Source organism: Tamandua tetradactyla, chromosome 1 (genome assembly GCF_023851605.1).
Source record: "Tamandua tetradactyla isolate mTamTet1 chromosome 1, mTamTet1.pri, whole genome shotgun sequence".
In the NCBI taxonomy this organism is placed as follows: domain Eukaryota; kingdom Metazoa; phylum Chordata; class Mammalia; order Pilosa; family Myrmecophagidae; genus Tamandua; species Tamandua tetradactyla.
In genome coordinates, this window is record NC_135327.1 from 20,936,682 (window position 1) to 20,961,815 (window position 25,134).

Genomic DNA, 25,134 nt, shown 5'->3' on the forward strand with positions numbered 1-25,134 from the left:
AATAAGAAACAAACTGTGCTACTTTGATGGCTCAAGATTTTCTTCTCATGGTAGTTTTAATTGCATTTTGTGGGGTTAAACTTTGGTAAAAATATGTTCCCACATGTGTACGGATCTTTGTATTTCCTTGTCTATGAATTTTTGGTTCCTGTCTTATGTTCATTATCACATTGGAAGTTTTAGGTGTTTTATTTTTTCTTTCAGGAGATTCTCTACTAATTCAATCTTTTAAAATGTGTGTTGCAAATGCTGTTTTGTGACTTCACTCTTCTGGTTTATTCATGCATTCTGGCAGGCAGAGCCATTTTTACATTTTTAATCAAACTAACCAAATTTTCATTCTGTGATTTCTTCCATTGCATTTGTAGTTAGATAGAAAACTCACCCCCATACTTTTCAATATTTAAGCTTTACTCTATGAATGTTAATTCACTTACACACACACACATGCACAGACATGATACACACACACACACGCATACACAAACACAGCTTCAACTACTACCGGAGCCCTACTACTAGTCCTTCTATATTGAGATTGTCCTTTCTAAGTCCATCCATCCCCAGCCAAGTCTACGTACAATGTCATCCTCCTTGTTATAGTTGGCGATGTCCTTCCGGAGGGTCCGTATGATAATCATGCTCAGGATACCTGAAACAGGTTGGGCGAGTGAGGGAGGGTTGTCAGCCAACCTGCCAACCTGCCAACCCTGTTTTCTGCACTTCATGCTTCCTTGTGACTTGGTCTCATGGTGTGATAGGCAGCAAGGCATGGCTTCCTGTAGCAGAAATGCCATATAGCCACCTCAGGTCCTTTCCTGGGCACAGCTCCACTCCAGCTACCCAGGCAGTAAGTGCACTGAGGGTCATCCCCCAGGTGGGGGAAGGAAAGGACTGCTGGGATGGGTGGGGGCGGTCATAGGACATAATTTTTTATTCCAGAGAGAACAGTATCCCAGCCCCTCCATGGTATGGTCCTACCAACTTTCTGGCCTCATCTCCCACTCTACCTTATGGGTGCTTTTAGTCATTAGTTCACATTATCTCTATCTCACCTCCAAGCCTTTACCTGGGCTATTCCCTTTGCCTGGCATGCCCTGCCTGCCCTAACTCCTATTCATGCTTTAAGACTCAGCCTGGGTATCTTCACCTTTAGATACTCCCAAATAGGTCAGAGGAACCCATCTGTAGCTCCACAGCACACTGTGTACCTCTCGAGGCAACACAATGTAGTGGCTAAGAGATCGGGCTGCACGACCTCTAGCTAACTAACTTAACCTTTTAAGGCTTCGCTAGCGGGGCATTAAGGATTGAGATATTTATAAAATGCTTGGCATAGTAGCTGGCCCCTCAGTAAATACTTAATAAACAGTAGCAAACATTATTTTTACTTCTCATTCGATAATTGAAATAAGCAGTTTTATTCCACCTCTGTCCACCATTCTCCACCTTGTTTATCATCTTCCTGCCACCTGGCTTCTCACCAAGCTTGCTGCACTGCAGGGCCATGGCCCTTAACAGTCTTTCCTGGGTCCTTGAATGGTGGATCCTCCTCCTTCAGAGAGGCCTTCTCTGCAGTAGACTTCATCCTTTCCTCAACTGCTGTGTTTCTGGTCACCCTGTTTATCAGCTTCATAGCACTTCTCAATCTTTGGAACTCCACTATTTGTTTCCTTTTTTGTCTCTTCCCACCACTAGAATATAAAATCCATAAGTGCAGAGACTGGATTGGGCTTGCCCAAATAGTATATCTCTGGCATCTGCCACTGCGCCTGGCACAGAATGAGCAAGAACAAAGTCTTTGCTGAATGAATCAATGAATGGTTTCACTCTTCCTTTAGTGAGCTCACCAGAGTAGAGACTGACTCTTGCTCACTTATGTACAGCGTAAGTGATGTGCGATGCCTCAGCCCCTTATCCCTCCCATATCAACCCACAGATCTCTCACCTGACAGGAAGAAGACCACCACAACGGAGTTAATGATAGAAAACCAGTGGATCTGTACATCACTCATGGTCAGGTAAGTGTCCCAGCGAGAGGCCCATTTGATGTCACTTTCCTGGCAGGGGGGATGAAGCACTTAGTCAGGCCTTCTGCTAGAAAACTCCTTGCCCAGACAAGAACCCTCCGCCCCTGCCCTCAAGCTCCAGTCCCTCCTCACCTCCCAGTGTACAGAGTAGGTGAAGTAAAGCTGATTCTCCTTGGTAGGGTCAATTTCTTGGGGAGAGGAGTTGGTACCCTCAGGCAGGGTACATGAACTCTTCTCATCTGCTTTGAGGTCTGTGAGAGACAGAGTGTCAGTCTGTTTCTGCGGTGGCCAGTGCCACTACTGAAGGGCTATTCCAGGGGGCTGCTCTCAGAGGCTACCCAAGGGGGCTAAATGCTGCTGTAACTTGGCTTCCAGGGCCAGAGTGGAAGTTGAGAGCCCAGTTGGCAACAATGGTTTTTAAATTGTATTCCCTACAGCCTGACCTTTCAAAGGGCCTTAAGAACAGTACATGGGGAGGGAGGGTCTGAGTCCTTCACTTAGTCAATCAATTCTTTTACTCAACTCACACATTCATTTAGTCACTCAATCAGCCATGCTCAACACAAAAAAATAAAGGATTCTTTCCTATCATACATTCAGTCATTTATTTAATCAGTCCCTCTAGCACTTTAGTAATTCCATCAACTCAGATGTTTCCTTCAGCCACTCATTCATTTACTCATTTGTTCATCCTGGCATCCATCCATTCATTCACCCAACAAACATAGTAAGTACCTACTAGGTGCCAAGTACTGCGCTGGGTACTAGAGATTAAATGTTGAGAAAAGGAGATGCAGTCTAACCTCAAAGAGCCAGCGGAGAGCAAATGTCAAATGACATCTGTATATGTAAAAGTAAAACAGTTCTCATGAAATTCATGAAACATGGAGAGCTAGTATGGCATTCTAAAAGTATGGGATCTATGTCTTATATTGCAACTGTGCTAAAATTTTGTTTGAAAAATACATTCCACAGCTTAAAAAAAAAAAAGAAGAAGAAGAAGAACCAGAAAACCACCGATGTAGAGAAAGGCCAGGCCTGCCTGGCTGAAAAATGTACATGGCGTAAAAGGGCTGACGGCAAGGTAAAGCTGATTAGTCCTATCAGGTCCATCGTGGCTGGGGATGGGCTCTCTAATTCCCACACAACTGCTGAGCTGAAGCAAATTTTAGTTTATGCTAATCACTCACAAAGAGGGAGTGAAACAAAGAAATCTGCTGTCCAGTAAACAGCTTTGCCTGTACCCATGTTCCTTGTTCTTCAATCTAGGGTGAGCTGGGGGGTTTCTGTGAAGAGACCCAGCACAGTCCTAACTTGCTGTTTATCTTGGCCAGGTCACTAACTTTTCAGAGCCCCTGATCTCTAATCTGTAACCACCACATGCCTCCTGGGGTTGCTAGGAGGGGTAAGAATGGTAAAGTGCCTAGGCCCAGGACACGACAGACATAAGCTCCCCACCCTGATCTTCTCTGATGGGAATGCAGTAACCCTAGTCTGGCGGGCCTATGTGCAATATCCCAGGCTTCTCAGCCTGGCGGGTACTTCAGGATTCGTATGTGAGAAGACTCTGGGTATTGCCCAGCCCCAGCCAGCCCTGCCCCTCTGGTCACACCTCCCCACTCACCCTCCAGCCTGATGCTCTGGGGAATCACCTCGAAGCGTACGACACGATATGTGTGCTCGTGGTCCTCCTCCACATCCTCCCGGTGGTAGTAAAGGATGAACGAGAGGTGATTGTGCAGATAGATCTAAAACGGAGCAAGAGAGAGAGCAAAATGGCTAGTAGCCAATAAACAACCACTAAATCACCCAGGGAGACTACCTTCATCCAGCATGCCCAGCTGTATGAACCTTCCATAAACACTGCTCACAGCATGTCACTCCCCTAGTCAGAAGCTCTCCAAGGCTCTCCAGGGCTTACCAGATAAAAGCCTCAATCTCTTAGCCTGGCATTCTAAGGCCTTCTATCATCTGACCCTAATATATTTGGCTGTCATCATCTCCTTAGATATACTAGTTATTCCTTCCACATTGTGACTTTCCCCATTGCAGTTTCAATATACTGTGGGTTGGCATAAGAATCAAGTGGGAATTTGGAAGGAGTTTTGCAGAAGCCGCAAATGACATGTGAAGGCCAGCAAACACACAAAGGCTAGAAATGTGCAAGATTGTTACAAAAAAAGGCATTCCGGTAGACTTTGGCATCATATGAGAAAAAGTTAAGTCCTTATATGATTTCCTAAAGGAAAATGAAGGTGAAAGGTCTACCATGGATTTTCTGGCCAGCAAAGGCTGGTTTGAAAATAAAATTAATGCAAGGTTTAGCCTACATAATGTAAAAGTAACAGAAGAGGCAGTGTCTGCCAATCAAGAGGCAGCTAAGGAGTTTCCTAAACACTAAAGTAAAAAAAATGCACACGGATTTTCCAGATGGCAGGGGTGCTCCAGCCCTAACCCCTGCGATGTGGAAGCGGTAACTGTAGTTCACCCAGTCTCCCCCACCCCTTCCCCATGAACAGTCCCCACTCTGCCTACCTGTTCACAGCATTCACTACAAGTGGAATGCCATCCACCCCCAACTCCATGCAGCTCAAGTCTATCTATTTTTCAAGGTCTACGTCCTCCCTGACAACGTGAACACACAGTGGGCTGCCTTTCAACTCCTCTGGCACCCAGTGCCAGTGGAAAGTAATTGGGATGTAAGATTCAGGGCCTTAAGCTGTCAGTTCTTTTCCCAATTACGACAGAAGCCCTTTGAGGATAGGAGCTTTGCTTCAAAATAAAGGTTTTTGTTCTTATTCCCTAAGTAACGTATGTTCATTTCAGAAAATCAGAAAGGTAGGCAAAGAGAATAACTATTACAATTACTGCCTGTATCAGTATATTTCCCAGGAGCTGCGTTACAAAGTGCTTACATGAATTGTCTGATCTCTCCACAGGACAGCCCTGCAGGGCAGGCATCATTATTATATACACTTCAGAGATAAGGAAACAGAGGGGAAGTCAAGGTCACTCTGACTAGTAAATGGAGGAGGCAGAAGTCGAACCCAGGGAGCCTGCATGCTCTTGACCACTACTTAGACCTCTCTTCTCCATACTGGTGAAATTTCAGCTTTTTTAGGGTTTTAGGACTTGTGAGAGACTATACCCAGGAGTACCAGGAAAAAACTCGCCTTGGTTGATTCCCATCTTTTCTGTGTTACAAGCCTGGAGCTAAATGCTCCCCACTCCTTGTGGTTCCAGGTGCTCCTGACTTGTGGGATATAGCTCCCCCAGCCCTTTGATGCAGCAGGCAGAAGACACTCTACCTTATTGACATCTGTGAAGCCGAGCCGGTAGCCATGTTCAAACTGCACATCTTTTTCCTTCTTCTTGTCGTCGCTGTCGCGGTTGGAGTACAGCTCCAGCCGGGTGGCCACAGGCAGGTTGTCAGCAATGCTGGAAACCCAATGCCCCTCTCAGTCCCTCTGGTCTGCCTCTCCCATTACTGCCCTCCCCTATGTGAATATGAGGCTGGTAGGGGGCAAAGGACAACTTACAGGTGGACATAGTAGTCCTCCGTGATCCGCTCAGCCACGAGGCGGCTCTGTTCCACTGTCAGGGTCACTGGCTTGCTGGACTGGCTGCACAGAACCTCACACTTCTTCTCGTTGTTCATGAGAACCTGGAAAGGGGTGTTGACAATCCGGTCCCCTCTCAGCACCTCTCCTGCCATAAGAGAGACAGATCGAGCTCAGAGCTTCAGCCCTGAGGTTGCTGAGGTCAGCAGAATCACAGAGACATAGAACTGCAGGGCAAAACCGGACCTCCAGGGCCTTCAGCAGTTCCTCAGTCTGGCATTCAATACTCTTCCCCATCTGGCTCATGCTCATCTTGCTCATCTAACCTCCCACCTGTCTCTTTTTTCTCCTCCTTTATGCTCTAGCACCACCAAACTCTTCAGAGCTCATCAAACATACCACATAAAATGTTGCCCCTGGGTCTGGAGAGCCCTTCCTGCCCCACGCTCCTGGGAAACTCCTCTGCTTTCAAGCTCAGCTTCTATTTTACTCTCTCTGGGAAGCCCTTTCTAACCTCTTTACTTCCTCCTCTAAATTCTCTCTGTGGCTTCATGCAACAGTAAAAAGAGAGGGTTCTGAATTCCAAAGCCATCTGCATTTGAACCATGGCTCTGCCACTTATTAGTTGAGCAATCTTCGGTAAGTCACTGTTAGGGATTGACTGGTGTCTCCCAAAAGATGTGTTGAAATTCTAAAACCCTCACCTATGAATGTGGCCTATTTTGGAAATAAGGTCTTCAGAGATGTAATCAAGTTAGGATGATGTCATACTGAATTACGCTGGGCCCTAATACAATATGACTGATGTCCTTATAAGAAGAGTCACAGATACAGACAAGGGAATGCCACTTGAAGATAGAGGAGTAGAATGGAGTGATATGCCTTCAAGCCAAGGAATGCAAAGGATTACCTACAACCACAAAAAGCTAGGAGACAGGCATGAAACAGATTCTTCCCTGGAGACATCAAGAGGGAACATGGCCTTATCAATACCTTGATTTCAGATTCCTAGCCTCTGAACTGTGAGATAATAATTTTCTGCTGTTTTAAGCCATCCAGTTTGTAGGTAATTTGTTATGGCTGCCTAGGAAATTAATACAGTCACTTAACCTCATTGAGCCTCAACTTCCTCATCTATAAAATGGGGATGACAATAGCACCCACTCACCCACTCAGTGTTACACCCACTCAGTGTTATACCCACTCAGGGTTACACTGAGAATAAAGAAGTTGATCCAAATAAAATGCCAGGCACAGAGTAGGTAGACAAGTATCACCAGCCTTACCTCTGTACTTTTCATGTGCCACTGAAGGTACTGTGCACAATCTGCTAATATATTTATGTTACTGGCTCCCCTACCTATGAGCTCTTTTTTAAAAAAATATTTTTATTGCTAAAACAACAAACATTCTTAACATACAAATATCCCATACATGGTGTACAATCAATCACTCACAATATCATCACATAGTTGTGTATGCATCACCATGATCATTTTTTTGAACATCTGCATCACTCCAGAAAAAGAAATAAAAAAGAAAAGACTCATACATACCATATACCTTACACCCCCTCACTGGCCACTAGTATTTCCATCTATCCAATTTATTATTATATTTTTATTTTATGCATGGGCAGGCACCGGGATTTGAACCTGGGTCTCCGACATGGCAGGCAAGAATTCTGCCTGCTGAGCCACCATGGACGGCCCACCCAATTAATTTTAACCTTTGTTCCCCCTATTATTTATTTTTTTATCCATATTTTTAACTCATCTGTCCATACCCTAGCTAAAAGGAGTACCAGACACAAGGTTTTCACAATCACACAGTCACGCTGTAAAAGCTATATCATTATACAGTCATGTTCAAGAACAAGGCTACTGGAGCACAGTTCTACAGTTTCAGGTGCTTCCCTCTAGCCACTCTAATATACCATAAACTAAAAAGGGGATATCTATTTAATGCACAAGAAAAATCTCAAGGATAACTTCTGACTCTGAAACCTCTCAGCTACTGACACTTTATTTTGTCTCATTTCTTTCTTCCTTCTTTTGGTCAAGAAGGCTCTCACAATCCCATGGAACTGGGTCCTGGCTCATCCCAGGAATTCTACCCCACACTGCCAGGGAGATTTATACCCTTGGGAGTCATGTCCCACGTAGAGGGGGAGGGCAGGGAGTTCACTTGCCACGTTGGCTTAGAGAAAGAGGACACATCTGAGCAACAAAAGAGGTTCTCTGGGGGTGACTCTTAGGCTAATTTTAAGTAAGCTTAGCCTATCCTTTGCAGGAATAAGTTACATAGGGGCAACACCTAAGATTGAGGGCTCAGCCAATTGATTTCGTTATTCCCACTGCTTGCTAGAATATCAGAAATTCTCCAAATGGGGAAGCTGAATATTGCCACCTTTCTCCTCATTCCCTCAAGGGGACTTTGCAAATGTTTCTTTATTCATTGTCCAAATCTCTCTGGGATTTATTGGGGCATCACAGTTACCTGGACAAACCAACAACATCTCATGCCATATTCAAAATTCCATGTACTTATGGTGTTAACTAAACTGTCCATAAAAAGTTAAATTAGGAAATGCACTACCCAGAATATAAATTTTGCATCAAATAAACATCTCTTCCTTTAGTCTTACGCAGAAGTTGAAGTTTTAACACACGGATGATATCATCCTTTACCCAGTCTTCTAATAAACCTTAGTCCTATCCAGATCAGCTTCATTCATGTCTCTACTCAATGTCTGATCACTTCAACTTTTTAAACAGTTCTTGTACAGGGTATTGCTAACTTTCATAGCTTCAAAGCTCTAACTCTGAGTCTCAGGTGTCACATAATTACCTGAAGTTTCTGGGAAAGACCATGTTATATGAGCTCTTTCAGGGCAAAGACTGTTTGCTGTTTATCTCTGTGTCTTCAGAACTTGGCTCAGGAAGGGAGGGGAATGGGATGAAACCCAACACCTGAGATTTTTAGCCAAATCTCTTTTTATTTAATGAACTGGCATGTCCCTCCATGCCTGCTGCCTCAGAGAACCCCGCTGCTAGATGTCACACTAGCAGGCACTACTCTTAGGGATCATCAATTAAACCAAACAGCATTTTCAATCATACTATTCTAACAATTCTACTATGATGACGTGAAATCGGAGCAAGCTGATGGAGATCAACCAAAGTCAAAAGGCAGGACCTACACCTCTACATGTACTCGGTCTAACACTCACCTACTAAGGGCCAAGAGCTAGGCCCTGCAGGCATACTTATGGAGCTTATGGTCTAGTGGGAGACAGACATTGACTAAATAATCACAATAATGAGAATATATTGTATAAAAAGAAGAATTTGTTCTAGACATGAGGGAGTAGGTTTAAGAAAATTTCCCTGAAGAAAGGTACTCGAAGTGAACTGTAAAGGAAGAGAGGAGTTAATTATGAAAAAAGCTAGGGGAGGAATAATGTAGACCAAAAGAATAGTATGTGCAAAGCCCTTCTGGGGATGGGGGAAGAATGGTAAACTCGAGAAGGCCTGTGTACTTGCATGCAGAGAACAAGAAAGAAAGTGATTGGAAGTGAGCTCTTAGAGAGACAGGTCAGAGCTAAACCTTAAGGGGCCTGTGGGCCCACTAGAAGTTTGATCTTTATCCAGAGAGCAACAAAAACCAATGACGTGTTTCCACAGGGGCGGGGGAAGAAGTTCTCTAATTCTGGTTATAGAAAGGTCACTCTGGCTATTTAGTGTTGAAAACATAAAGGATGCAAAGAACTGGCTGGGAGCAATGGCCGTTAGTTATCCAAGCAAGTGATGACAGTGGTTTGGATTGGAGGGTTGTGGTAAAGGTGGAGACAAGAACAGATTCAAGAGCCATTGAGGAGGTAAAATCTATGGAACCTGGTGCTGACGGGATGGGAGGGATGAATGGGGAGTGGAAGGAGGAGAAGCGTTAGGGAGACTCTAAGGTTGCTACCACAGGTTCTAGGCAGGATAACAGGAAGAATGATAAATTTAGATTTAAGGTATTTTCAATTTGTATATGTCGAGTGGAAATGTCAACTGAATGCCTGGATTTGAGGCTCAGGTTAGAGGTCAGGGCTGTGAATGAAGTTCTGAGTTTTCACTACAGAGATGGTAAGTGACAGGGTCACATGGTACACCATTCTAGGGAAACCATTCAGCTGTAGTGGCAGCTCTGGCAAGTGATGCCTCAGAGTGTGGATGAGATCACCTAGGGGAGGGAAAGGGTAAAGGGCGACCTCGATGAAGCATATCCTCTCACCCTTTTAGAAGCCTGCACATGAGTCTACACAGTTCAGGGGTGGACTGGTCAGAGGAGAGAGTAAGGACACCAACAAAACACCTGCATGGCCTATTGCTGAAATGACCCGGGTCATTCTATGCCATTTAAAAGATGACAAAGCTAAGGACCAAAGAAGTACAGTAACTTGCCCATGATCATATGAGGGGGTTACGGTAGTGCTAACTCCCTGAGTCTTTCCTTTACACCATGCCTACAGTCTGCCTCTTTTCAGGTCAACAAGGAACATGCCTGAGGAGAAGAAGAGCATAGAGAGAGGAGCAGAGCTATAGACCAAGTCAGGCAAGTATCTCTTCTAGGTAACTAGAAATTAAATTTGAACTAAGAAAGAAGACATACTGATCTGGAATGGCTCGTTTCTAACACAGAAGTATTCTTTTTAACTTTTTTAAGATTGGCGCAGATAGCCAGCCATGCTACATAAGCAACAAGCTGTGAATGTGGACCCTCTAAGAGAGTACATCTGCCATAGTTGTTCCAGCATAAAGGCTATACTATGACTGTCCATCAGTGTAAGAATCATGAGCACAGCCCTCACAGAGGCCAAATGAGACTTTCTGGAGAAGGCAGCTTGGGACAATAGAAAGAATTCCAGCTTTAGAGTAAAAACCTGGGTTAAAATCTTCCTATTTTCCATATGACCCTGAGCAAACCCTTTAAGTCACTGTTTCCTCTACTATGAAATGGGGCAATCATATTTGGCTTGAGAGTTATTATAAGGATCAAATAAGATATTGGACAGAGTATGGTGCACAAGGGTATGGCCTCTGGAGTCAGGGCTCCTGAAATTCTGCCAACTATTGTATCTTCCTCATAGGGTTGTTGTGAGAATTAAATAAGTTAAAGCACAGAAGTGCTCAGAACATGCGTAGCTCATCAGAAGAATCTGACAAGTGTGGTGGTGGTGGTGATGTAGAATACAAGGCTTGCAATCCAATGGACATTCCGTCAAGGATGACTTTGCTCCACTCAGGTAGGACACTGACATTTACTGAATGCCTACTAGGCTAGCAGGTAAGAAGAGAGAGAGGAATTTAAGACAAAAATCCCTCCTATCAAAAAGCCCCCAGACCACAAAAGCAGCCACGTAAAGACAGAATGTGATTCGATATGGCAGGATAATTTTATTTTTTTCCACAGAAGATCACACTGAATTCTCCAGTTTTATAAGGCAGAAACTGCTATCCTAGCTTCATGGAAGATATGGCAGAGGTTCAGAGAGGTAAAGGTCACACTAAGGTATGCCTACTGTGGAGCCTTGGGCTGCCAACTCCTCCACACCTGCTCCCAGGAGAAGGGAGGAGCTGCTGCGAGGGGCCTGATATCAGGAGTTCTGGAAACCAAGTAGGTCAGGCTTCCTGGGCCTATGCTTCTTGGGCAGGGGCAAGTAGCTGGAGGTGTGAAGAGAGGAAAGAAAGGCATGTGGTAGGTAGGAGAAGGAACCCAACTGGTGGGACCAGACCAGGTCCTAGGGACAATCTCTGTTCAATACCACAAGGCAAGACTTTGGTTTGGGGGGAGGTGGGACCACCTACTTTTGCCACTAAAGCCTGCCTCCATCTGATCTGGGACCTCTAATACCTGGCAATAGATAAACTTGTCAGTTAGAGGTACCAGAAACAACTGCGCCATGGGGAGCCCTGTCAGAGAAGGCAGCTTTTTCAGGTGCCTGCACAAAAGCCAATTCTATTCTTTCTCCTAAGAAAAGGAAAATCTCCTAAGTTCCTTGAGATCAGGGAGACATCTTTCCATGTTTTTATCTCCAGGGCTTAAAACACACAGAGGCACAGAATCAACACAATAAATAAGTTCTGAATGGACTTTTCTTTTTCCTTTGAGCCTAAAATTCTGTCAACTGGAGAATATTTTAAATTAGAATCAAATGACTAGTATTTATAGAGCACTTGTGCCAGACACTGTTCTGGGTGTTTCACACATTATTTGAGATGCATCCTGTACAGCTGAGCAAGAACTACAGGGATGTCTCTGCTTTCTTCACGGAGAAACGTAAAACACTCTTTCAATTAAAAGCAGAGCAGGTGATAGAGCTATGAGAAAGAAGGCGGGTATCTAGAAATCAAGAAAGAGGCAGTGCTGAGGAGTAACCAAGGGCTTTGACTCTGAAGTTAGACTGTGTAGATTCAAAGATTAGCTATTAACTAACTGTACAGCCAGAGGAAAGTTACTTAAAATGGGGATAAAAACTGTAACTACTGGAAGATGGCGGCTTAGTAAGACGCGCGGATCTTAGTTTCTTCTCCAGGACACCTACTAGGGGAGTAGAAACGATACAGAAAGCGCCCAAAGCCACAACAGAGATAAAAAAGACAGCGTACCCCATCCTGGAACGGCTGGCTGGCTGAGAGAAGCAGCTCGGGTGAGATCGCCGAGGCGCGCGGGCCTCACCGGGCGGGGCGGGAAGCGGCCGGAGTTACTCCCTTCCCCCTTCCCGGGCCGGCTGGGAGAATTGGAGAGGTGGTCCCCTGAAACCAAGGCGACTAGCGCCCACACCACGCGCAGCCCCCGGACCAACTGAGAGAATTGGATCGGAAACCCCCAGGCCGCGGAGAACGGTGACCCCGTGACTCCCGGGGAACGTGCACTCTCTCGGGCGGGCCGCTGCCGCTGGCGCCCTCCCACCACGCTTGTTGCCCAGGGCCGACTAGGAAATTCGGACGGGCTCTTTCCCTGGCTGCGGCGACCAGCAACCCTCCCTGCGTTCGGACCCTGGGCCGGCTCAAGCCGCTTCGGCTAGCGAACCCCCAGGACGGCGAGAGTTTTCCAAAGTTTAAGGTCCCACAGCACCTTTTACTGGTGGGACCCGCAGACAAACGTGTGCCACGAGCGCCACCTACTGGGCAGGATAAGAAAAACAGAACCCAGAGATTTCACAGAAAAATATTACAACCTTGCTGGGTCCAACACCAAGAGAAATCTGAATAAATGCCCAGACGCCAGCAGCAGAAGATAACTGTCCACGCTCAAAAGATTGAGAATATGGCTCAGTCAAAGGAACAAACCAATAGCTCAAATGAGACACAAGAGCTGAGACAACTAATGCTGAATATACGAACAGAAATGGAAAACCTCTTCAAAAATGAAATCGATAAATTGAGGGAGGACATGAAGAGGACATGGGCTGAACATAAAGAAGAAATAGAAAAACTGAAAAAACAAATCGCAGAACTTATGGAAGTGAAGGATAAAGTAGCAAACATAGAAAAAATAATGGATAGCTACAATGATAGATTTAAAGAGACAGAAGATAGAATTAGTGATTTGGAGGATGGAACATCTGAATTCCAAAAAGAAACAGAAACTATAGGGAAAAGAATGGAAAAATTTGAACAGGGTATCAGGGAACTCAAGGACAATATGAACCGCACAAATATACGTGTTGTGGGTGTCCCAGAAGGAGAAGAGAAGGGAAAAGGAGGAGAAAAACTAATGGAAGAAATTATCACTGAAAATTTCCCAACTCTTATGAAAGACCTAAAATTACAGATCCAAGAAGTGCAGCGCACCCCAAAGAGATTAGACCCAAATAGGCGTTCTCCAAGACACTTACTAGTTAGAATGTCAGAGGTCAAAGAGAAAGAGAAGATCTTGAAAGCAGCAAGAGAAAAACAATCCATTACATACAAGGGAAACCCAATAAGACTTTGTGTAGATTTCTCAGCAGAAACCATGGAAGCTAGAAGACAGTGGGATGATATATTTAAAATACTAAAAGAGAAAAACTGCCAACCAAGACTCCTATATCCAGCAAAATTATCCTTCAAAAATGAGGGAGAAATTAAAACATTCTCAGACAAAAAGTCACTGAAAGAATTTGTGACCAAGAGACCAGCTCTGCAAGAAATACTAAAGGGAGCACTAGAGTCAGATACAAAAAGACAGAAGAGAGAGATATGGAAAAGAGTGTAGAAAGAAGGAAAATCAGATATGATATATATAATACAAAAGGCAAAATGTTAGAGGAAAATATTATCCAAACAGTAATAACACTAAATGTCAATGGACTGAATTCCCCAATCAAAAGACATAGATTGGCAGAATGGATTAAAAAACAGGATCCTTCTATATGCTGTCTACAGGAAACACATCTTAGACCCAAAGATAAACATAGGTTGAAAGTGAAAGGTTGGGAAAAGATATTTCATGCAAATAACAACCAGAAAAGAGCAGGAGTGGCTATACTAATATCCAACAAATTAGACTTCAAATGTAAAACAGTTAAAAGAGACAAAGAAGGACACTATCTACTAATAAAAGGAACAATTAAACAAGAAGACATAACAATCATAAATATTTACGCACCGAATCAGAATGCCCCAAAATACGTGAGGAATATACTGCAAACACTGAAAAGGGAAATAGACTCATATACCATAATAGTTGGAGACTTCAACTCACCACTCTCATCAAGGGACAGAACATCTAGACAGAGGATCAACAAAGAAATAGAGAATCTGAATATTACTATAAATGAACTAGACTTAATAGACATTTATAGGACATTACATCCCACAACAGCAGGATACACCTTTTTCTCAAGTGCTCATGGATCATTCTCAAAGATAGACCATATGCTGGGTCACAAAGCAAGTCTTAACAAATTTAAAAAGATTGAAATCTTACACAACACTTTCTCGGACCATAAAGGAATGATGTTGGAAATCAATAATAGGCAGAATGCCAGAAAATTCACAAATACGTGGAGGCTCAACAACACACTCCTAAACAACGACTGGGTCAAAGAAGAAATTGCAAGAGAAATTAGCAAATACCTCGAGGCGAATGAAAATGAAAACACAACATATCAAAACTTATGGGACGCAGCAAAGGCAGTGCTAAGAGGGAAATTTACTGCTCTAAATGCCTATATCAGAAAAGAAGAAAAGGCAAAAATTCAGGAATTAACTATCCATTTGGAAGAACTGGAGAAAGAACAGCAAGCTAACCCCAAAGCAAGCAAAAGGAAAGAAATAACAAAGATTAGAGCACAAATAAATGAAATTGAAAACATGAAAACAATAGAGAAAATCAATAAGGCCAGAAGTCGGTTCTATGAGAAAATCAATAAGATTGATGGGCCCTTAGCAAGATTGACAAAAAGAAGAAGAGAGAGGATGCAAATAAATAAGATCAGAAATGGAAGAGGAGACATAACTACTGACCTCACAGAAATAAAGGAGGTAATAACAGGATACTATGAACAACTTTACGCTAATAAATACAACAATTTAGAGGAAATGGACGGGTTCCTGGAAAGACATGAACAACCAACTTTGACTCAAGAAGACATAGATGACCTCAACAAACCAATCACAAGTAAAGAAATTGAATTAGTCATCCAAAAGCTTCCTAAAAAGAAAAGTCCAGGACCAGATGGCTTCACATGTGAATTCTACCAAACGTTCCAGAAAGAATTAGTACCAATTCTCTTCAAACTCTTCAAAAAAATCGAAGTGGAGGGAAAACTACCTAATTCATTCTATGAAGCCAACATCACCCTCATACCAAAACCAGGCAAAGATATTACAAAAAAAGAAAACTACAGACCAATCTCTCTAATGAATACAGATGCAAAAATCCTCAATAAAATTCTAGCAAATCGTATCCAACAACACATTAAAAGAATTATACATCATGACCAAGTAGGATTCATCCCAGGTATGCGAGGATGGTTCAACATAAGAAAATCAATTAATGTAATACACCATATCAACAAATCAAAGCAGAGAAATCACATGATCATCTCAATTGATGCAGAGAAGGCATTCGACAAGATTCAACATCCTTTCCTGTTGAAAACACTTCAAAAGATAGGAATACAAGGGAACTTCCTTAAAATGATAGAGGGAATATATGAAAAACCCACAGCTAATATCATCCTCAATGGGGAAAAATTGAAAACTTTCCCCCTAAGATCAGGAACAAGACAAGGATGTCCACTATCACCACTATTATTCAACATTGTGTTGGAGGTTCTAGCCAGAGCAATTAGACAAGAAAAAGAAATACAAGGCATCAAAATTGGAAAGGAAGAAGTAAAACTATCACTGTTTGCAGACGATATGATACTATACGTCGAAAACCCGGAAAAATCCACAACAAAACTACTAGAGCTAATAAATGAGTACAGCAAAGTAGCAGGTTACAAGATCAACATTCAAAAATCTGTAGCACTTCTATACACTAGTAATGAACAAGCTGAGGGGGAAATCAAGAAACGAATCCCATTTACAATTGCAACTAAAAGAATAAAATACCTAGGAATAAATTTAACTAAAGAGACAAAAAACCTATATAAAGAAAACTACAAAAAACTGCTAAAAGAAATCACAGAAGACCTAAATAGATGGAAGGGCATACCGTGTTCATGGATTGGAAGACTAAATATAGTTAAGATGTCAATCCTACCTAAATTGATTTACAGATTCAATGCAATACCAATCAAAATCCCAACAACTTATTTTTCAGAAATAGAAAAACCAATAAGCAAATTTATCTGGAAGGGCAGGGTGCCCCGAATTGCTAAAAACATCTTGAGGGAAAAAAACGAAGCTGGAGGTCTCGCGCTGCCTGACTTTAAGGCCTATTATGAAGCCACAGTGGTCAAAACAGCATGGTATTGGCATAAAGATAGATATATCGACCAATGGAATCGAATAGAGTGCTCAGATATAGACCCTCTCATCTATGGACATTTGATCTTTGATAAGGCAGTCAAGCCAACTCACCTGGGACAGAGCAGTCTCTTCAATAAATGGTGCCTAGAGAACTGGATATCCATATGCAAAAGAATGAAAGAAGACCCATCTCTCACACCCTATACAAAAGTTAACTCAAAATGGATCAAAGATCTAAACATTAGGTCTAAGACCATAAAACAGTTAGAGGAAAATGTTGGGAGATATCTTATGGATCTTACAACTGGAGGCCGTTTTATGGACCTTAAACCTAAAGCAAGAGCACTGAAGAAGGAAATAAATAAATGGGAACTCCTCAAAATTAAACACTTTTGTGCATCAAAGAACTTCATCAAGAAAGTAGAAAGACAGCCTTCACAATGGGAGACAATATTTGGAAATGTTATATCAGATAAAGGTCTAGTATCCAGAATTTATAAAGAGATTGTTCATCTCAACAACAAAAAGACAGCCAACCCAATTACAAAATGGGAAGAAGACTTGAACAGACACCTCTCAGAAGAGGAAATACGGATGGCCAAGAGGCACATGAAGAGATGCTCAATGTCCCTGGCCATTAGAGAAATGCAAATCAAAACCACAATGAGGCGGGCCGCGGTGGCTCAGCGGGCAAAGTGCTTGCCTGCCATGCCGGAGGACCTCGGTTCGATTCCCGGCCCCAGCCCATGTAAAAAACAAACAAACAAACAAAATACAATAAAACAAGAAAATGTTTAAAGATGTTTCCCTTTCTTCCTCCCTTCCTTCCTTCCATCCTTCCTTCCTTCTCTCTGTCTTTCTAAAAAAAAAAAAAAAAAAAAAAAGAAAACCACAATGAGATATCATCTCACACCCACCAGAATGGCCATTATCAACAAAACAGAAAATGACAAGTGCTGGAGAGGATGCGGAGAAAGAGGCACACTTATCCACTGTTGGTGGGAATGTCAAAGGGTGCAACCACTGTGGAAGGCAGTTTGGCGGTTCCTCAAAAAGCTGAATATAGAACTGCCATACGACCCAGCAATACCATTGCTAGGTATCTACTCAAAGGACTTAAGGGCAAAGACACAAACGGACATTTGCACACCAATGTTTATAGCAGCATTATTTACAATTGCAAAGAGATGGAAACAGCCAAAATCTCCATCAACAGAAGAGTGGCTAAACAAACTGTGGTATGTACATACGATGGAATATTATGCAGCTTTAAGACAAGATAAACTTATGAACCATGTAATAACATGGATGGACCTAGAGAATATTATGCTGAGTGAGTCCAGCCAAAAACTAAAGGACAAATACTGTATGGTCCCACTGATGTGAACGGTCATTCGAGAATAAACTTGAAATATGTCACTGGTAACAGAGTTCAGCAGGAGTTAGAAACAGGGTAAGACAATGGGTAATTGAAGCTGAAGGGATACAGACTGTGCAACAGGACTAGATACAAAAACTCAAAAATGGACAGCACAATAATACCTAATTGTAAAGTAATCATGTTAAAACACTGAATGAAGCTGCATCTGAGCTATAGGTTTTTGTTTTGTTTTGTTTTGTTTTGTTTTGATTTTACTATTATTACTTTTATTTTTTTCTCTATATTAACATTCTATATCTTTTTCGGTTATGTTGCTAGTTCTTCTAAACCAATGCAAATGTACTAAGAAATGATGATCATGCATCTATGTGATGATGTTAAGAATTAATGATTGCATGTGTAGAATGGTATGATCTCTAAATGTTGGGTTAATTTCTTTTTTTCCGTTAATTAAAAAAAAAAAAAAAGAGAAGGGATAATTGGAGATGAAGGGATACAGACTGTACAACGGGACTGGATATAAAAACTCAGAAATGGACAGCACAATACTACCCAATTGTAATGCAATTATGTTAAAACACTGAATGAAGCTGCATGTGAGGTATAGGGTTTTTTTTTTGTTTTTTTTTCTTTCTATTATTGTTTTAATTCTTATTCTGTTGTCTTTTTATTTCTTTTTCTAAATCGATGCAAATGTACTAAGAAATGATGAATATGCAACTATGTGATGTTATTAAGAATTACTGATTGTACATGTAGATTGGAATGATTTCTAATTGTTTTGTTAATTCTTTTTTTAATTAATAATAAAAAAAAAAAAAACTGTAACTACCTCCCCAAGGCTGGTATGATGATGAAGTGCACTAACATGTATGTAAACTATGCAGAACAGCACCTAGCACTCAGTAAGTATTACATAAGAGTTAACTGCCATTATTACTTTGAGAAGACATGGGTTCCACTTTGAGGCAAGTTGACAGTACTGCAAGAGAAGAACTTACCCAGATTTTCTGCCTTGTAGGTTATCTTGTTGGGCTGGCAGAAGGGCAGTGAGTAGTATTCATAAGGTAGCTGCGTTCGAGAGCTGGTGAGCTTCACAGCCTGATGGGAGAAGAGAGGTCATTATTCCTCAGCCCAGAAGAAATCTCCCAGGTAAAGATGACTACTCCAATGAATCCTCCCACGGTATCTACATATCCTTAGTACACTTGCTTATATTTTCTAATAAGCAAACCAAATTGCAGACACTAGAGAAGAGTACACCGTGCACAATTCTAAACTGTTTTTACATTTCGTTCTTTTTAGACCGAGTTACAGTTTTTTTTGGGGGGGGGGGTGTGGTTGCATGGTCCGGGAACCAAACCCAGGTCTCCCATATGGAAGGTGAACACTGCACCCCGGAACCACCCATGCACCTGAGATTTAGTTTTAAAACACAATCAAATTCAATATATACTGAGAGTCTTGAACATGTTGATATGCTTTGACTCAATAAATTCACATCTGGGAATCTTTGCTAAGGAAACAACTCAAAATGATAGATACCAAGAGGTTCACACCTTATTTGTAACAATACAGCTCCTTGATCAGAGTTCTCTCCTGCCTGAGTTTGTTTGTTTATTTATTTAATTTAAGAAAACAAACAATATACTTAGAACCTCCAAAGATGGATATCTTGGTTACCTTAACCTTAGGCATATTTAAATAAAGTATCCATATAATCATTGTAAAGCCTGTGTTTGCACAGCTGCCTGGGGTTTTGATGCTGCAATTCCTCTCTGTCCTACGCTGTGTACATCTGGCTACTTCTAGCATTTAGGTCTCAGTTAATTCACTTCACCTACCAGGCCTTCCCCCCTAAGCACCTCATCTAAAGAACACCCTCATCATTCCCCATTTCAGCGCTCTTAGTTTCCATCATAGCAAGTCTGGTAAGATGTAATTATTTGGTTTACCTGTTCTTTTTTTTTTTTTTCAATCAGTTTTCCCCACTAGAATTTAAGATATAATTCCATGAGGGCAAGGACCATCTGTCTTAGTCACCACTGTAACACCAGGGCTTATAAATTAAGACAGGCACAGAACAGGTGCTCATAAATGTTTGCTGAATGAGAGATGAGAGGAAAAACAAACAAAAAAACCAGAAGCTCCTACAATGGGAAACTGGGGAACAAACCATGATATGTTCATTCAATGGCATATGCAGTTAGTAAAAAGGAGATTTAATTCAGTCGTAGAATTCTTGCCTGCCATGTGGGAGACCCAGGTTCAATTCCTGGCCCATGTATTCCCCCCCAATAAAAAAAAAAATCAACTAATGGTGCTGTAATAATGGGATAGTCACATGGAAAAAGAATGAAATGTGGCCCTACCACACAGCATACAAAAAAAAAAAAAAAAAAAAGAGGTATAAGATGATGAAGGGAATGTTTAGGAAATGATACAAGCACACAGACTACAGATCTGGAAATGATGACAGAAGCCTCCAAAACAAACTTTAAACATTAACCAGCATCACACTTCCCAATATACACAAGCATATTAAAGGCTTTGAGAAGTTCTGTAGTAAAGACCTGCTTAATTTTGTTTAACCTAGTGCTACTATGAGTATGCTGTAGTTTGGGAAATACTAACCTAATGTTATATGAAAGAAGCAGTCTATACAAATGCAGTAGAAACACAGGTGCACTGTACATATATAGTAAACTTTTATACATCAAATATTTGTTATTTTGATTACAGTCACCTTAAATATCTAGGTTAAAGTTGAAAGAGGTACAGGAGGAAGTCAGAGAAAACCCAAAACCCTGGATAAAACTGAACCAATTAAAGTGTTGTAAAAATTTAAATTCCAAATAAATTAAAATTAGCTTTACCATACAGGAACAATCAACCATTCCTCATATATCACCTAAAAATGTAATTAACTTTTAGAATGTAATTAACTTTTAGAGCTTCCTAATCTGAAGCTCTTGCTTTGGAATTAAGAATTTTTCAGATTTTAGAAGGACAATGTGCTGTATACATCATAGATTTTTGTAACACTCCCCAGGTGAGTCTGGAGCAATACCCTGTATGCAATGATTATACAGTTAATACACATATTCAGCAAGCTAAATAATTCAATAAAAGCCTTATATCAGTTCAGGTCAAGCCTTGCCTCCAAGTGAGCAAACACTTTGGATGCTGGATTGAGAACTGAGGGCCTCAACTAAGCATTTCATGAACTGCTTTGAAAAAATGGCCAAAAAGTTTTTATCTGTTAGAATAGCATTATTTTGTGTTCTTCTGGCTGTCTTCTCTAAGTCTCTCATTCTCTGGACAATCAGAAAATAAAACCCACATTACAAAGAGACTGAATCCCACTTTCACATTATCTCCCACTCTCTCTTCCTACTCAAAGCATCCACTCTCATAGTCCTAATGTGGCAGAACTGGAAGTCAGAGCCACCCCTGTCTCCCTATGCCATAGGCTCTGCTCTGGGGGGAGCTTTTGACAGAGGAAGTGGAGGAAGGGCACTGCAGTGGCTAAGAGATGGGGTGCAGCACTAACCCTCTCTCTTCCTCATCATGTGACCTGGCAAGGTGGTTCCCTTCCCTGGGCATCACTTTCTGTAAAATGGAGATAATGTAGTATCTGCCACAATGGGTTCTTAGGAGGCAGTCTGAGCAAATCTAAGCACAATGTCTGCTTTGTAAATAACTCTCAATAAAAGTGATTTTTTTTTTTGGGTGGGGTGGGGTGGTAGTACATGGGCCGGGAATCAAACCCAGGTTTCCTGCATGGCAGGTGAAAATTTTACCACTAAACTCCCCGTGCATCCAATAAATGCGATCTGTTTTTTTTTTTTTTTTCCACATGGGCAGGCACCAGGAATTGAACCTGGGTCTCCGGCATGGCAGGCAAGAACTCTGCCACTGAACCACCGCAGTCCATGATCTGTTTTTTAATATCTTTATTAAGAAATCTTCACACACAGTCCATCCGGGGTACACAATCAGTGGCTCATATCATCACATAGTTGTGTGTTCACTACCATGATCATCTTAAGAACATTTGCATCACTCCAGAAAAAGAAATAAAAAAAGAAAAAACTCATATATCCCATAACCCTTACCCCTTCCTCTTACTGACCACTAGTATTTTTTACCCTTTAGCCCTCCCATTATTACTTAATTTTATCCTGATTTTTTTTTTTACTTATCTGTCTATACACTGAATAAAAAGAGCATCAGACACAAGGTTTTCATAATCACATGGTCACACTGTAAAAGTTATATAGTTATACAATTATCTTCAAGAATCAAGGCTACTTAAGTTTCAGGTACGTCCCTCTAGCTACTCCAATACACCATAAACTAAAAAAGGATATCTATATAACATAAGAATAACCTCCAGGCTTAGCTTCTCCTTTGCAGGAATCAGTTTCATAGGGGCAAATCCCAAGATCAAGGGGGCAGCCTATTGATTTGGTTGTCCCCACTGCTTGTGAGAATATCAGGAATTCCCCAGATGGGGGAGTTGAATAGTTCCTCCTTTTTCCCAGTCCGCCAAGTTCCCTTTTTTCTTCTCTGCCCAAATTACTTTGGGATATATTGGAAAACCTGTACAAACCAACAAGCTCTGACACTCTATTCAAGAGTCTATGTACTTATGGTGCTCAAATAAACTGAGCATACAAGTTAAATTATGTAATGTGCTACCCAAAATATAAATTTTGCACCAAATAAACACCTTTCCCTTTGGTCCCATACAGAATTGAAGTTTTTAAATATGGACCATATCATCCTTTACCCTGTATTCTGATTTACCTTAGTCCTATCCAGATCAGCGTCATTCATATTCCTAGTTGAAGTCTGATCACTTTTCCAACTTTTTAAATGGTTGCTATACAGGGTATTATAGCTTTTATAGCTTCAGTGCTATAACTTGGAGTCTCAGGTGTCACATAAACACCCAAAGTTTCAGGGAATGACCAGGTTATATACAAGTAGCTCAGTATCTCAGAATTTAGAAATAACAGTTACAACTCCTGAACATATGTGACTGCTGTAAGAGTTTATAATCTAGACCCTTTACAGTAGGCCCCAACCTGATATCCCATGCTCTTGACATCAATTCTCTGAGTTTGTATATTATAGTTACTCCATATGAGCAAGGCATGATAGTATTTGTGTTTTTGTTTTTGCCGTTTCACTCAAAATACTGTCCTTAAGGTTCATTCACTTTTTAATAAATGTGATTTTAATTACTGTTTCTACAAGTTACAAGTCTGACAGCCAAGAAAGAGAGGCCTTCACAATATAACACATAATGTTGCATTTATCGATTACTATGTAAACACAGTTCCAAATATTCATCAGACATATTTATCCCCTCTGCCAGGCTAGGTACTAGGAGCTGATGATACCACAGTGAAGAAGAAACAGATAAAACCTCAATCCTTTTAGAGCTTGATTTATGACAGTTTTGATCTTTTCACAAATGTGTTATTTAAATTTTTAACCTATAAACTGGTTGAATTCCCTCAGGATAAGAGTATCTGATGCCCCAAACGAAAATGACATATAGCAATTTATAATTTTGCTAATACCTAACAAAGTCATGGCAAACAATGGCGCATGTACATGAATGGATGTACACATGGATGGCTCTTTGTGACTTTATTGTTTTCTGCTTCTCTTTTTGTGCACTGTGATGCTCAGGACAGGATAAAAAATTTTTTCATGCAACCTCACTGCTTTGCTTTTGTACATAACAATAAAGATGTAGTTAATATTATCATGGTAATGAAGCAAGAAATGCATGTTTATTTTAGGAGCAGAATTTATTTCCACAACTCTCTAAGTTACACTAGCTCTTTTTATAGAATCACTAAGGAGCTGAAGGACCACTTAAAAATTTCAACCATTAATTATTTTACTTATGGGGTACCAATGTGGTAGTTAAGAAGTTGGGGATTTACAGAGTGGTGAGAACACCAAGTACTTTACATTATAAACACTGCCCAGAAAAAAAAGATACCAAAGTATTAGGAGTGGTTATATATGGGTGATGTAGAGGGGAGCCCTTCAGCTGAGGGAAGGAGCTCAACTGGGAGCCCTTGTGTAGGGTACGCTCCCTCCCTGGGGCAGTCTGGATCCAATGACCAGTCCATACAGCACTATGGAAAGACCCCATGTCCTTGCCTCAATGTTGAACAACTATGAAGAGCCATTCCAACTCCAGAGCTTCTAGTGGGCCTTTAGCTGCTCAACTTCTCCCAGTTCTGACCAATTCTGTTTCCCTCATAATTGCCTAATAAATCTGAACAAAAATCTCCACCTCAGAGTCTGTATTCTGGGAAACCTGGCCCAAGTCAACTCCCCCTCCCCCTGGATTTCTGAGAATGCCACTAAGAGTCCATTGTTGTAGGGACCTTAATCAAGGTGCCAGCTCAACCATATGCTAAGTTACTGCCTCTAACCTCCCACCCCAGCCACAGCTGCCCAACCTAAAGGTGGGCATCTAGCTTTAAAGTGTGAGATGGCCCAGTTGGATGGCTTCTCTGTGGACTCTGATGTAGCACAACGGTTTCCAAATTCTAATCATTGAAACATCAACTTGCCCTATCTACTTATCACTTATTCTACTGTTTACTTGCATCTGACCTTTTTTTTAAAATTGTACAAAGTGGTAAATATTTACTTCCAGAGTCTACTAGGCAGATAAACAATGGACTAAAAACAAGCACAGTGTAGGAACTGCAACCTTGAGTTTTCAAACTGCTCCCAAGTACGATTATGGCTATGTTTGGGATTAACACTAGAAGTTTCTTCCATAAGGAATATTCTCCAATTAAAAGACAATAATTTCTATTAAATGACAAATTGTGTTTCCAAAATATGTGGGTTTAAAATTCTGTTTAATTTTTAACTTAAATACATTTGTATATCGCAATTAAAAAAACAGAAAGCAAACAATGGCAGCCATGAAATATGGAATTGATGTACTAATTATATTTTCCTATATACAAAAATAATTATTAAAATAAGTGAATCATATAAAATCATATCTCACTATTTGGATATATAGTACCCATTATGACAACACTAAACTGGATAATCAATGGTGGAGGAAGTTAGAATTGAAAAGTCCAAGAGGCTATAACAGGCCGTGTATGAACAGCTGCTGTGAGTTACACAGAGAAAATTGGTAACAGAGAAGA

The 25,134-nt window shown here is 41.2% G+C and overlaps 1 protein-coding gene across 6 annotated transcripts in view; it reads right to left on the minus strand.

Moving 5' to 3' along the window:
- Window positions 1–25,134, minus strand: part of TM9SF4 (transmembrane 9 superfamily member 4) — an 82,690-nt gene that overhangs the window by 12,196 nt on the left and 45,360 nt on the right. For 5 of the 6 annotated variants that reach the window (XM_077111721.1, XM_077111729.1, XM_077111753.1 and 2 more), the window contains exons 3-9: window positions 18,928–19,027; window positions 5,570–5,738; window positions 5,339–5,468; window positions 3,655–3,778; window positions 2,163–2,281; window positions 1,949–2,060; window positions 582–652 (exon numbers count right to left, since the gene is read on the minus strand). In XM_077111721.1, the coding sequence (XP_076967836.1) occupies window positions 582–652; window positions 1,949–2,060; window positions 2,163–2,281; window positions 3,655–3,778; window positions 5,339–5,468; window positions 5,570–5,738; window positions 18,928–19,027 (825 nt within the window). Of the gene's footprint in view, window positions 1–581; window positions 653–1,948; window positions 2,061–2,162; window positions 2,282–3,654; window positions 3,779–5,338; window positions 5,469–5,569; window positions 5,739–18,927; window positions 19,030–25,134 lie in introns of those variants that run through there. The other variant, XM_077111750.1, reaches the window with a different exon arrangement.